The 14,259-nt window shown below is 42.7% G+C and overlaps 1 protein-coding gene across 1 annotated transcript; it reads right to left on the bottom strand.

The window, feature by feature from the left end:
- Positions 1-439: 439 nt before the first annotated feature.
- Positions 440-10,432, bottom strand: LOC133916525 (brefeldin A-inhibited guanine nucleotide-exchange protein 2-like). The gene is made up of 11 exons (XM_062360219.1): positions 8,987-10,432; positions 6,686-7,003; positions 6,248-6,593; positions 5,661-6,083; positions 5,299-5,585; positions 4,848-5,121; positions 3,683-4,161; positions 3,251-3,572; positions 2,767-3,142; positions 1,980-2,665; positions 440-1,330 (listed from the first exon to the last, which is right to left on the bottom strand). The coding sequence occupies exons 1-11, from the start codon at positions 10,249-10,251 to the stop codon at positions 719-721; spliced, it is 5,388 nt and encodes a 1,795-aa protein (XP_062216203.1). The 5' UTR covers positions 10,252-10,432; the 3' UTR covers positions 440-718.
- Between the last annotated feature and the right edge of the window lie 3,827 nt (positions 10,433-14,259).

The following is a 14,259-nucleotide window of genomic DNA, read 5'->3' as shown; positions in this document are numbered from 1 at the left end:
AATCACAGTATTTCAAATTATAACTGAAAGATATACGCATTGCAAATAGCCTTTTCGCTGTTTCCACTTTCAAGTCGTAAGGAATAAAAACCTCCAAATCTAAAGTTGGCATTCATTCCAGGTCACGGTGGGAGTTCATCTTCTATGCGAATCGTGTCTAAGGCCAATAAACTGGGAGGCATTGAATTTCGGCGGCTCGGTAACTATTGTCGGGCAAGTTCGAGCCAAAAATTTAAATCTCAAATGATATACATGCAGACCGAGAAAAAACAAAATCGAGAGGAAAATTATGTTAAAACAACCATACTACCGCGCTCCCAGCCCAAACCCCTAAAAACCGTAACGTGACTCAAGTCGCCACCGGAGCACCCGCAGTCGGATGTGGTGGCGCGCTGCTCCTTTCGCGCTACCAGAAGCCAGGAAGCGGCACTCAATAAAAGAATGGAATACAGGTCACAATTGTATAGATCTGATTCAGTACGTGGCAAACAAAATGCGCACAATTTTAACTAAACTACGGTACATAATTCAGTCCTCTATAGTAGCATACACCTCCCAATGCGAGCAAGGAAATATTGTAAAAAGGAAAAACATCTGCAAGACCAGTTCGACACAATACAAACTCCCCCAGCAACTAAATGATGAACAGAACAAAATGGGGAACGGAGGAATAACTTACATGTGGAGGTATACTACATATCACATGGTGCTCAGCGCATCAGCAGGACTGGAGCACGAGCGGGCCAACCCAAGTGCTAAACATATCACTCAAGGCAACCTGCACCTCACCTGAACCATGTTCGCAGCTTATGAGGCCAGCAAGGAGGGGGAAGAACTGGCCAAGGTTGTTCTCGAAAGACAAGTCACCTAGGCCACTGAGAGCTTGCAGGGTTGAGACAACAAGGGGTGCCCGGGCTGCAAGCTCTCTTCGCTTCGATGAACCGACTGGAATAAGCCAATGGCCATGCGGCTGCGTGCCACTGGAAAGTTGAGCAGGTCTAGCTGTGCTCAAGTATACCTCAAGGACCTCCTTGCATAAGCCAATAAGGTGGCTCTCCACCACCTCTATGCTCCCTTCATCAGAAGATCTGTCCAAGAATATGTTCTGGAGGACAGTGAGGCACAGCTGGTATGACTCGTTCTCAAGGCGTAACAACGGTGGGTCCTGCATTTGGGTCATCGAGCCCAACTCCTGCAACTTGGATCGCAGGTCATTATCACTGTTTATTTTGTGAGCATGAGTGGCAACAGTGTGCAAGGCCTCAAAGAGGATTACTGTGTTCTGTGCTGACAACTGAGCTCTGTACATGTTATAAACCTCCATCACAGCCTACAAAAAGAAGATGCATAAGAGTAAATACAATAGGTATAGTAAATATATTACCACCCTATTATTTGAGACTAAATCAGATATCATATACAAATTACAGTTCAAGAAGCTAGGAACTAGACTTCTGCATGAGCAAATAAGAAATGGCTAAGGAAGGTTCTACAGTGGCAGGGAAATATTTTGGATTAGTTTTACCTATTAGTCAGTTTGTCTGATATTAAAACCAAACTAAGATTAATAAAAAAAATACATAAAATTGATAGATATCCAAGACAATACTTCTGATGTATCTGAATCAAGAAGTTAGTTCCTACTTACGATACCTAATTAGAGAGACCATCAATATCATCAGGAACCCAGAATATATACTTCTGGGTAGAAGAGGATGAAGGAAATTTAGCTCGTGGATCAAATGTTTAGTTTCTCGATTTAGATTATTGAATCCTATCCAGACACGACGTGATATTGCCTTACATTTTTCTCCTCTCCATCTCCACTACCCTTTAAAATGCATATCAGCCCAGGTATTGTTACAAGATTTAAATAATTCAAGAAAATCAAAGGGTTACGAAAATAATATGCTTCCAAACATAAGAGCAAATAAAAAACCATCAATAAAACAGAAGTTCTAGAAGAAAATACTACAAACCTGAATCAATAGGAGTTGCACAGCAGCTCGACACTTGGCATCGCCAATTGCAAAATATAGGTTCCTTGATCTAGAGGTTTCTTCATTGTCATCCTCTGATGGTTGAGATTCATCTTCTCTCCTATCTGAAGAGCCTCCATTTTCTGTTGTTACATTTTCCATGTAAGCTCCAGATGCAATATAAGAGAAATCAGGAAGCGTTTCGGTGGCAGCTTCTTTCAAGGATAATACGACCTCTTCCCATTTTTCATCCACAAACACAGATCCTGCACTGCTCATCAAACGAACAAATGCAGCAATACCTATACCAGCAAGACTCTGATGAGGACGCTTGATGAAACTTGTCAAGAGTGAGAGAACCTTCTTTAGAAGTGGATTAACTGTGTCATAGAACTTAACAAAGAGATCTACAACTAGCTGAAGGGCCAAAGTGCATGTCTCGTATAGCCAAGCATCTTGATCAAATTCCTCAGGACCATTTTCCAAACTTTGCCCTTGTGGAGAACTACCAGATGGATCAATAGCATGACGTACATAATCAAATATTGGGAAAAGCACTGAATCAAACACCTTCTCCCATAAAGGCAGAGAGAAAAGATGACCATGATTTCTTAATGTGTCAAATAACACCTGCAAAGCATTTTTTCTGATTTCAGGTCTTAGGTCAAAGGTAAGTTCAGACAACCCTGCAAGGTTTGAAAAGTAGCACACATTACTTCTCGCACTGTAAAATGTCAACTGAAATCAGAAGGGTCAATGAAGTAACAAAAAGGATAAATGCAATTACCTGCTAATAGAGGAAACCAAAAGTGTATATGGTCATCCTTATCAACAAGAACTGCACCTTCCTGCTTTCCATCATTGGTCAAATGAGGTGAGGGTGGATTACTGTTTGAAGTGGGATTCTCCTTCAACCTTGAGGATCCAATGTCCCCTTCGGCCAACTTTGCCGCACAGAATCGAAGAAAGCCAATTGCATTAAGGCTTATATCCTTGTTAAACCGACTGTTAGTAAATGCAATAAGACAGTTCACACAATCATTGAAAGTTGTTGATTCAGTCTCAGTAATGTAGGGAAAGTACTCTCGCAAAATCTTCTCTATAATTTCAAAGGCCAATAGAACAATATTTTTGTGATCATCATATGATGCTGTCGCAAAGACCTGAAAAATGTGCACCAAACAGTTGATATTGAGGAATGAGAATAAGAATGTTCCAGGCAGTCTCCATATAAAAGGCATGGTACATGAGTGCAAGTCAAGATGCCATACCATAAACATGCTCTTCCACCCTGACTTCACATGACTAACACGGGCCAAGACCATTTGAGAGACACACCTAATGATTAGCTCTCGGATCTCAACAGCTCGGCTCTTCCTCATTACAACAACAAAAGGCTTCATAAATTCATTTTGGAAATTGTAGTTAGCAAGCTCTTCTCGCTCCAAGAACTTCATTGCCAACTGCCGCAATGAGTCCATAGCAAATATTGCAATTGAAAGATTTTCCGAGCAGCCAATGGTCACAAAAAATTCAGACAAGACATGCCATATGCTTGACCAGACAAGCCTGATGCGGTTCATATTATAATGCCTACAAGGAACAAAAAAGAAATAATCATACATCAGTGTTTATAAGATAAAATAGAAATGTAAAGGACCATATTGCAATGTATTACTGATATGAAGCCTCGGATTCCTTACGCTATCTCGACAATCTTTGTCAGACTAAAAACTCGTGGATCAGATGCAGAACGTAATTCCTCCATTGAAACCTTGCAGAGAGCCTTCACAAAATCGATTATGCCCTCGCTGTTGAGCTTTTGACTTCTTACAAATACACGGTTCATTTCAGCCATCCCAACTTGCTCCAAGAGGTTTGTCACCTCGTTATTCATTTGATCAACACCAGAAGCTTTACCACCCACACCGGCACTGTCGTAGGAGCCTCTTTTAGAAGCTGTACCAGCATTAGGAGCCCTCTTTTTCAAAACAGGAAGAATCGATGACTTTGTCTGTTTTGATTTATCAAGGTCTGGTTGTTGCAGTGCAAAGAAAGTGGCATCTGGAGGCGCTCCTTCTCCAACAAGATGTAGATTTTCAAAACGAGAAACGCAGGTCAATATATGCTCCCATGCTTCTTGCAAGTAATTTCCATCTTCATCTGCAATTAACAGAATTGCCTATGAGGCAATCCACCACCACAACAAAAGAACATGAGAATGAGAAAGAGAAAGAACTTCTATCATGGTGCTCAAAACTAAGATAAGGCATACTGCAATTAGGACCACAAATATGCATACACTTGTCAAAAGATGCATAGTAGAAACATTCAAATGAAAAAGCCAAGAGGGACTAAATATCTGTGGCACTAATATATCCAAAGAATTATCCTGGGATTGAGCTTGTGGAAATTAGCAACCCACGTGCCTGAACCATGACATAGAAACTATTAATACTAATACTAATACATTTTTACTTTTAATATTCTCTTTGTTTGTGGTGGCTCCTGTTGGGTTTCATCTCTAGCCTACCCCAACTTGCTTGGGACAAAAATGTTGTTTGCTTTGTTTGTTGCTCCACCACTAGAATGATGGACGAATGTGACAATGGCAACGATACTAATTAGAACCAGCAATGGTCTCCTCTGAACATCACTACATTCAGATATCACAAAGTACTTTCCGAAATTTAGCATGGACCCACCAAAGCACAAATCAGCTAAATCTACACTTCTGAAGTCATCAAAACAAAACAAACTTCTAGGCATCATGATTTCATTTGATAATTTTTTTAAATCTTTTCAACAAATACTAGGAACAGAGACAATGCTCCTGCCAGTATTACTTCTTAATAAGAAAGAACAAACCTTAATGGCTTCAACATTTTTCTGCTTGATATCCGCAGCAGAGTGAAGTGATGTAAACTTGGCAAGCGAAGTGATAAATGCATCCCTTTGAGTCTTCATTGACATGGCTGCAGTAACATGGATTGCACTGCGAAATCCTTCAAGGCACTGGGATATGACAACCTCATCATCACTCTGGTCAAGTGGAACACTGAAGGCAGCAAGCATAGGAGCCCAGCAAACCTCGACCATGAACTTCAAAATAACTACATCTGTGGCTGGATAAAATACTGACCTAATTGTTCATAAAAGTTCCAGATAAATCATTTATACAACAAAATAAATGGAAAAAATAATAATACAAGAGTGTAAACAAATGGGTAAAAAAAATTAAAAATATATGCAAGCAAACAAGCATCTTAATGTAACTTAGCTGATACAACTATCCATCTAAACATCTAACATAACTTACTCAGACATGCGGGCCTTTTCTTTGAATTGCTCCTGCATATGCTTAATGAGGTCATCACTCGTCTCCATAGATGAACCTCGCTTGCGTATGACAATGTTAAGAATGTTATCCAACCCAAGAATTTTGTTAGAACTTGTTGATTGTTGCTGATGGGGAACAAATTCATCTTCTTTCATCTTAATCTCCTTTTTCCAAATCCTATCATACAAGGATCTCATAAATTCTTCAGGCAGGTCTTTCCCATCATCAATACCACGGTTGTTTCTTATGAAATCTTCTGGTGACATCTGCGTCAATTAATACATTATAAAATTGTGTAAAGTATATCTCCATAAAAGAATATTCGGACAACAAGAAAGTACCTTGTTTTTTACCATTGGGTTATGTGCATCAGTGTTAAGCATTATGACTGAATAAGCAAGGACGTAAGCTGTATCTGCACTGGAAAAGGCCTTTGGGTTACATTTGCAGTAACGTTCTGCAAACTTTTCCATAATCCGATCAATCTTTTGAGCTTCTCCAGGTAACCTGAAGCCTTGAAGGAAAGCTCTAATCGCTTCATCAAACTCCTTGCTTTGAAAATCAAATGAGTCCACGTATGCATGCATGACTTTGAGAGATAAATCTTCCCTTTCCCCTAAATAATCACCAATCATAGTCTTGTTCAAGCCAGAAGCACTTTTTAGGAAAGAAGCTATTTCCTCGGGTGACTCCCCCACCTTGCTGGCATTTACTAGGAACTCAATTCCCTTCTTAGGCTTCCGATTAAACAAAGAGATGCCCTCCTGTTATTCAGACATAACTCAATCAAGAATCAACCACATCAGAACAAGGAATCAACCAACCAAATACGATGGAACTGCAGAAAGTTGTACAATAAAGAACAGCAACAAGCACATTCCCACCAACAAATAGATGGTGAAAAAACTTATTGTGTAATATCATTCACCTGAAGCTCCATCTTGTAAGCTCGACGTTGCTCCAAAGATGCAGCCTCTGAAATCCCATTCGATAGTTCAGAATGTGAATCAGATGCTTCACTAGACTCATCTCCATTGTTATCTGTCTGGGGAAGCTCACTTCCAACATCATTATCGTTTTTCTCTGATTCTACATTAGTAGAATCAGGATCTGGAATGCGCAGCTGCCTATTCATCCAATCCCCCATGGATCTGAGAATAGCAACTAAGCATTTCATTGCTTCACTTTTCATTGCAGTATCCTGAGGCGGTACTAATGTGGTAGGGACACCAGCAGGAGATCCTTGCGCTGTCTTCAGTAGACCATTCACCATCCTGTTGTCCAAAATCAAGAAAATGTCACAACAAGAATAGTGAATCTAAATAATGCTGAACTAGAATAGTAAGCCTGGTGAATGGTCCAGTACCTCTCAAATATGTTTGATGAGTGGACATCACAGTCGTAATTAAGGAAAATATCAACCAAGATTTGAGAATCGCCACAGAGCTTCTCCAAAAAACGAAGAACAATCATCTTTGCCTGAAAATTTGGCTGAGCAATATTTTCCAAAACTCTCAGAATGATCATGGGAAAGAACACTCCAATCTCTGCCTTCAATCCTGATCTAAATCTTGACACCAAGCTAATAAAAATAGAACAAGATAGCTGAAAAACAATCATATGCGATGAGGCGCAGTTCTTTAATAGTGAGAGGCATAAATACTGCTTGATAGCACCGAGAAACCTGGACAGGTTAAGAAAAAATTGTTAATCTTCCAACAAAATAAAAGCAATCAAGAAGATGGGTAACAACTCTACTGTTGCCTTGCTAGACTGGCGACACAACAAATACAAATTGCCAATCATATCAAGTACACCAACAGAACATACTAGAAAAGATGTTGCTCTATGTAGAATGCCGAATAGTAATAGTAATATTTCTCTAATTACCAATTATATCAAGTACACCAACAGAACATACTAAAAAAGATGTTGCTCTATGTAGATGCCGAATAGTAATAGTAATATGCCCAAACCCAACACTATAATCTCAACCATTTCCCAGCGCCATGATTCCTGACCGGCAACTAACAAGAGATACCAGCATAGACAACCGGAATAATCACTGACACAGTGGCACTCCCATGAGTAATGTTCCTTAGAAGTTCAACTGAAAAAACTGCTTACATATCGTAATATCACGTAGAGAGGAGAATAGTAATCCTTAGAATGACGAAACCACTTCAACGAAAACAACAAATTAGGCAACAATCTATATATTTATAGGTCCATCAAGTTTTCCAGTGACATCAGTAGTTGATGCTTGCTTCTCCTGATCCCTAGCACAATAATTTGTTCACCATTCTGCTAAAAAATAGTTTGTTCACCAAGGAGGCTATCACGATTTCCAAAACAATGGCTGTAGACTTTGTTTCTGTAGCTTATGATTCACATGAATGCATCACAACTTTATCATTTCCATTCCGATAAAACCTAATCAATCCATGAGAAGAAATACCCACATATCTATGTATTCCTATGCTTAAACATGTTCCTTATTAGCAATTCCCACAACACTCTTCTAGTTATTGATCATTTCCCCGTCAAGTAATTTTAATTCAATTTATAGTGCTAGTCCTTTTATTACAAATGATTCCCACAAGTTCTTCTAGCTATTGATAAAACCTAGTCAATCCAAGAGAGAGAAAATGCCCACGCATCTGTGTATTCCTAAGCTTAAACATTTTCCTTATTGGCAATTCCCGCAACATTCTTTTAGCTGTTGATCATTTCCCCGTCAAGAAATTTCAATTTGATTGTTAGTGCTAATTCTTTTATTACAGATGATGGAAGATGGAGCATGAGGGAAATGAACTGAGAGGACAAGACAACAGAAGCACATGAAGGTCAAAACAAAAGTCATACAATGGCTTTGGAGCCAAGACTGGATTTCAGTACATCTCATAATGCAGGGGGGTCAAAATTAAAAAAACTTCTAATCTACAACACAAGAAATTGTAGCCTCAAAACCATCATGGGAGTAGAAATTTGGGTGTACCTTATGCGATATAATTAGTAATACCTAAGGAAACGAAGTGAACACCACACAGAACTATAGTCCATACTGGCAATTCAGCATGTGTGAAATTTAAATACAGCATGTGCACAATTATCATTGGTTACAGTGCTGAGATTAATTACATTTCATCATAAATTCATGGTGTCACACAATTAAATTGTTGAAGCCATTTTGTAGCTCCATTTCAACTGGAAACCACATTATATTATGGCATACCGTTGAAACCTAGAATCTATATCAGACTGGTGCTGATATTCTTGCCAAGAAAATGCCAGTATTGGAATCAACCTCACCGGGTATTTTATTAACGAAACATTGGTGAAAGTTCAGTATATTTTTCTTTCAAAATCTAGAAATACGCAGAATGCACATCACTTAACTCCTGCCAAACTGCACTTGGGGATTCAATACTTTTAGTAACATTTTATTGACATAGGCATAGCGACACTATATACAGATTACTCCAACAGTACTACTATAACCAAATCAATGCCTAACATTTCAGGGATTATTGATTAAAAATCTCCTCTCCTCGTTAAGCCATCGTTATAACAATTTTCAATTTTCACGCAATAAAGTGATATTCTAAGTATTGTAGATCTGTAGAACTAAGCTTGTGATCAAATTTTCAGGCAAGAGCATATGTACCTCTCGCTTGTCCGGAACACAGCTCCAGCATTTTCAAGCAAGATCTTGAGAAGCTCGAGAGCAAGGATCTTCCCCCGCATCACTATCGGATCTGCTGGCGCATCCTTGGGTGGTGTCTTCATGGAAAGCTTACACAATGCCCGGAAAACTAAGAAAGCGTCCCTCCGCAACTTATTCCCGATCCTCACATCAGCATCATCCTCCAAAGTGCCCACCACTGCCCCCTCCACACCAAGCTCGTCCTTGCGGCCCTCGATAGCTGTTTTGTACATGCTGATCTCCCAGTACTTGGCATCCAGCATGTCCTTATCCGTCGAATCAAGCAAATCAGCTGGGTTCGCCCCTTCCTCTGATGCTGCTGTCGTCTCAAACGCGCCATCATGGGCCACGGTGGCCCCTGCCCCTGCTGATGAAGTTGTCCGTGCCAGAGGTGTGAGTGCACCGTCAAAGTCACCAATGATCTTCGAAATGAATCCCTGTACAAAGTTGGGGTCGGCAGTTGGCGAGGAACCAGAACCAGCGTCAGGCAGCTCAATCACGTCAGCCACGACTATGGGCTGTAAGGGCACCGTCGACGAGTCAGCCTCCATGCGGCGGAACACGATCACCAGCATCTGCACGAGCGAAGCCTTGGCAGTGGCCTGGTTGACGGCGCTGCGGCTCCCGAGGTACATGTCATAGCAAGCACGCACGGCGCGTAGCAAGCAGTCGCCGTGGAGGCGCACGGACGTGGAGGTGACCGCCGAGAGGAGCGTCTTGAGGAGGAGGAGCTCAATGTGCTCGTCGTCGAGGTGGAGCGCGTTGCAGGCGGCGTCGAGGAGCGACGCGACGAGCTGCGCCGAGGGGTCGGCGGACGGGTCAGCCTCGCCATGGATGTAGGAGTGCGCGATCAGCCTGTGGAGGAGCTCGAGCGCGGCCTCGGCAAGCTTGACGCTCCCCGAGCCGAGCGCGGAGGAGACGGGAGCGAGGAGCAGCTCCGAGTCCGCGAGCGAGAGGCTGCGCAGCGGGCCCGGCTGCGAGGACGAGGAGGTCGGCGTAGAGGGGGCGGAAGAGGAGGTCGGGGTGGACGGGACCTGCGCCTCTGCGGGCGGGGGCTTCTGGAGGCGGTCGAGGATGGACTTGGCGGTGTGGGAGAGCTTGGAGTGCGCCTTGTTGCGCCACGAGGCGTTCTTGATGAGCTTCTCGAGGAAGGGCGTGAAGATCTCCACGAGGCGCGGGTCGGACTCCGGCGGGGACGGCGCCGCCACCGCGGCCGCGGAGGCCATTATTCCTCGACGGGATCCGGTGGCCGCGGCCGCGCCGCGCCGGGTGGATCTGGATCTGGGCGGTGCGGGGCGGGGGTTTGAGGTGGTTTGGATCGGGGAGTGGGGCGTCGCGGAGGAGACAGAGAGAAGGGGGAGATGGTGGTGGTCGTGTGCGCAGATTTGCGAGGGCAGCTTGGAAGCGATGGATCTGTTACCGCTCTATGACAGGTGGGGAAATGTAGTGTGGGGTCCGCGCGTCGGTGAGCTATTAGCGGGTGATCTTTTTGGGAAAACGAGTTGTATTAGCGCATTCTATAAGCGGGCGATCGAAAGGCGAAGACGATGCGATTGTTTTTCCCAAAGAAAAAAAAACTAATGCGAGTGACTGGAAAAAAAAGGTCCGGGATGAGTACGCGGGACCCAGATGACAGGGTAACGGACATAGATGGGCTGGATATTGGGCCACATCCGAGTAATGGCTCGATATGATCCGGATATTGGGCCATATTTGGTAGTACGGCTACCTTGATCCGGATTCAGGAATCATTTGCCTTTTTCCTATTTTATACAGTTTTCCTATTTTAAATTATATTTTTGTAATTTTAATAAAATAATATTATTTCGAAGAATCTCTTATGTTAGATTGTTGAATTTGCGCTACTATGGCCCAACCTAACTACATTTTTGAGATGCCACAATAAATAGTAGCAAAAATAGATTCGTGTTCAACTAGGGTTTTTTTAGTGGTTCACCTAGGCATTATGGACATCATATTCACGCTTTGGGTTGTGAATAAACGAAAATGAGTCCAAAGTTATACTTTTAATTGTCTACAACGGATCACCCATATATTAAGAGAATGAATTAAGTTGCTGGTTATAGTTATATAGCTCATGCATATGTAACAATGGAATACTAAGCAAAGAATTAAATGATCAACTAGCTCTTTGTAGAGTAAGCAAAGAATACGCCATTGTTAGTATCTAAACATCAAAGTATGCATTGTTTCTGCAAAGCTGCGATAATCCAGACTACTGATTACACTACTACAGAACCGATTATAAATAGCGGCTTATCACTGCCGGCTATGCAAGAACCAGTAGTGCAAATGTATCACTGCCGATTCTTAAACTCTCGTACTCGAATCATAATGGAGTCGCTAAGAACCGGCACTGATACCGACTATCAGTGACGATTCATATTACAAGCCGGCACTGATATATCAGTTCTAGTTTGTAATACGAATCGGCACTGATAGTCGGTATCAGTGCTGGTTTGTAACTAAAATCATCACGGATAACAGTGAGCTAAAAGCCGATTGAATTAAAATTTTGGGTATGCATCATTAGCGGCGGTTCGTGGCTAGATTATCAATGGTGGTTCTAGCCACGAACCGCCACTGATGATGAGGACCTAAACTTTTAGTTCAATCGACCTTCGGCTCACGTCCGCTCATCGGCTCACATCCACTGATCCGCACGTTGATATTTTCGTCCCGCTCATTCTCCTCCTTCCACTGCAGAACCTTACTCTCTATCCCCTCTCTCTCTATACCTTATCTCTTCCTCATCTCTCTTCCATGCATGTACGCACACTGCTTCTCTCTCCCATGCATGCGGGCGTGTAGCAGAGCTTGCGTGGCGGCCGAGTGACTCCGAGAGAGCGCGACAGTGGGCGTGCAACGGAGCTTTCGCGATGATGGTCGAGCGGCTCCAGGTGAGTGTGATGGCGGGCATGCAGGCGAGCCACGACGACGGGCGAGTGGTCGACTGCTTTGGACGAGCGGATCCGGTCGAGTGCACCGGCCAAGCAGATCCGGTCGAGTGCGACGGCCAAATGAATCCAGGTGAGCGCGATGAGGGGTGGGCGGCTGAGCGCGGTGGTGACGGAGCTCACGCGGCGGGGGCGGGTGAGCGGCAAGCGTGAGGAGGAGGCGGAGGCCAATGGCTAATAGTGGTACTGGCAACTGAGCTGGCTATATTTTGAGCTGGCTCGTTTCTTTTTTTCTCCCGGTCCACCTATCACTGCCATTTCGTAACTCAAACCAGCAGTGATGGTTAGTTTCTGTGCCAGTTCTAGACTCGATATTGATAGGCACTGACTATCAGTGCCGAGTATAAACAGTGCTGAGTAATCAGTGACGATTCAAAACCTACCACTAATGTCAATTTTGAATCGTCACTAATAATGTGTTTAGTAGTAGGGTTCCAAATTAAGTTGAACTGCATGCCCTGTTGCCTGACACATACATTAGGCCAACACTTCGGTTTCGGGAAAAAAAAAAACGCCAACACTTTAGTTGTTTTTAGCACGTGTGGCACCCATTAGCCAAGTTATCATTGACCTAGTTAATTAATTAATTGCACATACATGAACTAAAAAATTGCACATGAAATCATGCGCTGTTTATTCGTTAGCACACTATACAGAAAAATCTATATCAACCCTCAACTATTGATTTGTCTGTATGGTTTTCACTCAAAACTAAAAGGTATAGAAGAGCTATACTACCAAGGGTGAATCTAGAACTAAGATGAACTTCATCATATGTATAGAAACGCGTACAAATTCAAAAGAAAATTGTTGATTAAGGTTGTTTCAGTATGAACATCTTTGAATTAGGGGGTGCATGTGCTGGCTTCACGCAGCTCCGCCCCTGCTACAATCAAAATTGAATAGTTGCACAGCTTCCACTTTTCAACGACACAATGGAAACCGGACCCAGGAAACAAGGGCATACGTAGGTGTACAAGCAACAACTGTAGCAACACGTAAACTATGGTCGTAGTCAAAGTTATGCTTGACGTACCGACTGTCCAAAACCATATGCCTTTTCCATCTCATCAACCGAAACCATGGGACCAATCATCTTGCCACATGAACGTACCTCTCTGTGGAGGGATGAGTTCATATATGTATGACTCCAAAAGAGAAGTGACTTTCCATATAGTATAATATTGTAATGTTGCACCATACAGCACTATCAATTAATATAAGAAAAATGCTAGTTATCTACAGAATTTGAGGGAGAAGATACGTCGAATTTCATACCTTAGGATTTGCTTTAAGATCCGTGTGTTATTTTTTTCCGGTGAGACCTTCTTCTCCGATGAAGTTAGGTTTTTGGTGGAAGACTTGTGGCCTCCAGCTGTAGAGGGAACTCCGAGGGAGGCCGCTGGGCTGACGGTAGCCACGGGTAGTGGGCGGCATGGTGAGGCGACGAGGGCGTCGCGCCGTCGCGAGTGATGGAGGATCAGCGATGGGTCAGTGATAGTGGTGGGGATATCAGGGATGTAGTGGTTAGCAGCTGGCAACGATGGAGGACGATAACTCCAGCGGCATTGGGAGAGCACGGGGAGGAGGGGGCATCAAGAAGAGAGATCGACTGAGGAGGGCGGGCTGCGCTGGCATCCAAGACAGTGACAGCGAGGCAGAGGGTGATGGCATGCGAGGCAGGTGGCGACGGGGTTGGGAGAGATGGCGACGAGGTTGAATGAGATAGGGTTAGAGTTCTTTTATATATTGTGTAAACCAATCTGCATTCTTAGATGGAGATGGAATAGTAAAAAAACGACATATTTTTTACCCCTAAATCTTTCAGCACATAACTAGACACTCCCTTAATATAACTACCAATTTAAATGATTTTGCTATTTGCATTGTGAGTTGTCTGATTTTTTTTTTGAAGTATAAGCAGACTTTATTTTACTATTAGATTAACTTTGAGATGTATTTATGCCGTCTAATCGAGAGATGGTGATTAAAAAATAAGTTTAACTTGCTTTTAAGAAAGATTAAGCGAGTCACACCTTACAATAAAATATTGCCCCATGCCAAAATCCTCTTAGTCCCATCATGATGCGCGATCACCGGTTGTTAAATGGCTACTTAATTGAAAAGGGGATTTAGAGAAGTATCAGTTCTGATACAGACACTAGGAAAACAATAATCAAAATATGGAGATAACTAGGTTTTGAACAACTAACAGATACTAGGTATAGAACCATAGAAACTTACTTTCTTAGTAAA

Source organism: Phragmites australis, chromosome 4 (assembly GCF_958298935.1).
Source record: "Phragmites australis chromosome 4, lpPhrAust1.1, whole genome shotgun sequence".
In the NCBI taxonomy this organism is placed as follows: domain Eukaryota; kingdom Viridiplantae; phylum Streptophyta; class Magnoliopsida; order Poales; family Poaceae; genus Phragmites; species Phragmites australis.
The sequence above is the reverse complement of the archived record's forward strand: the minus strand, read 5'-3'. Positions and strand labels throughout refer to the sequence as shown.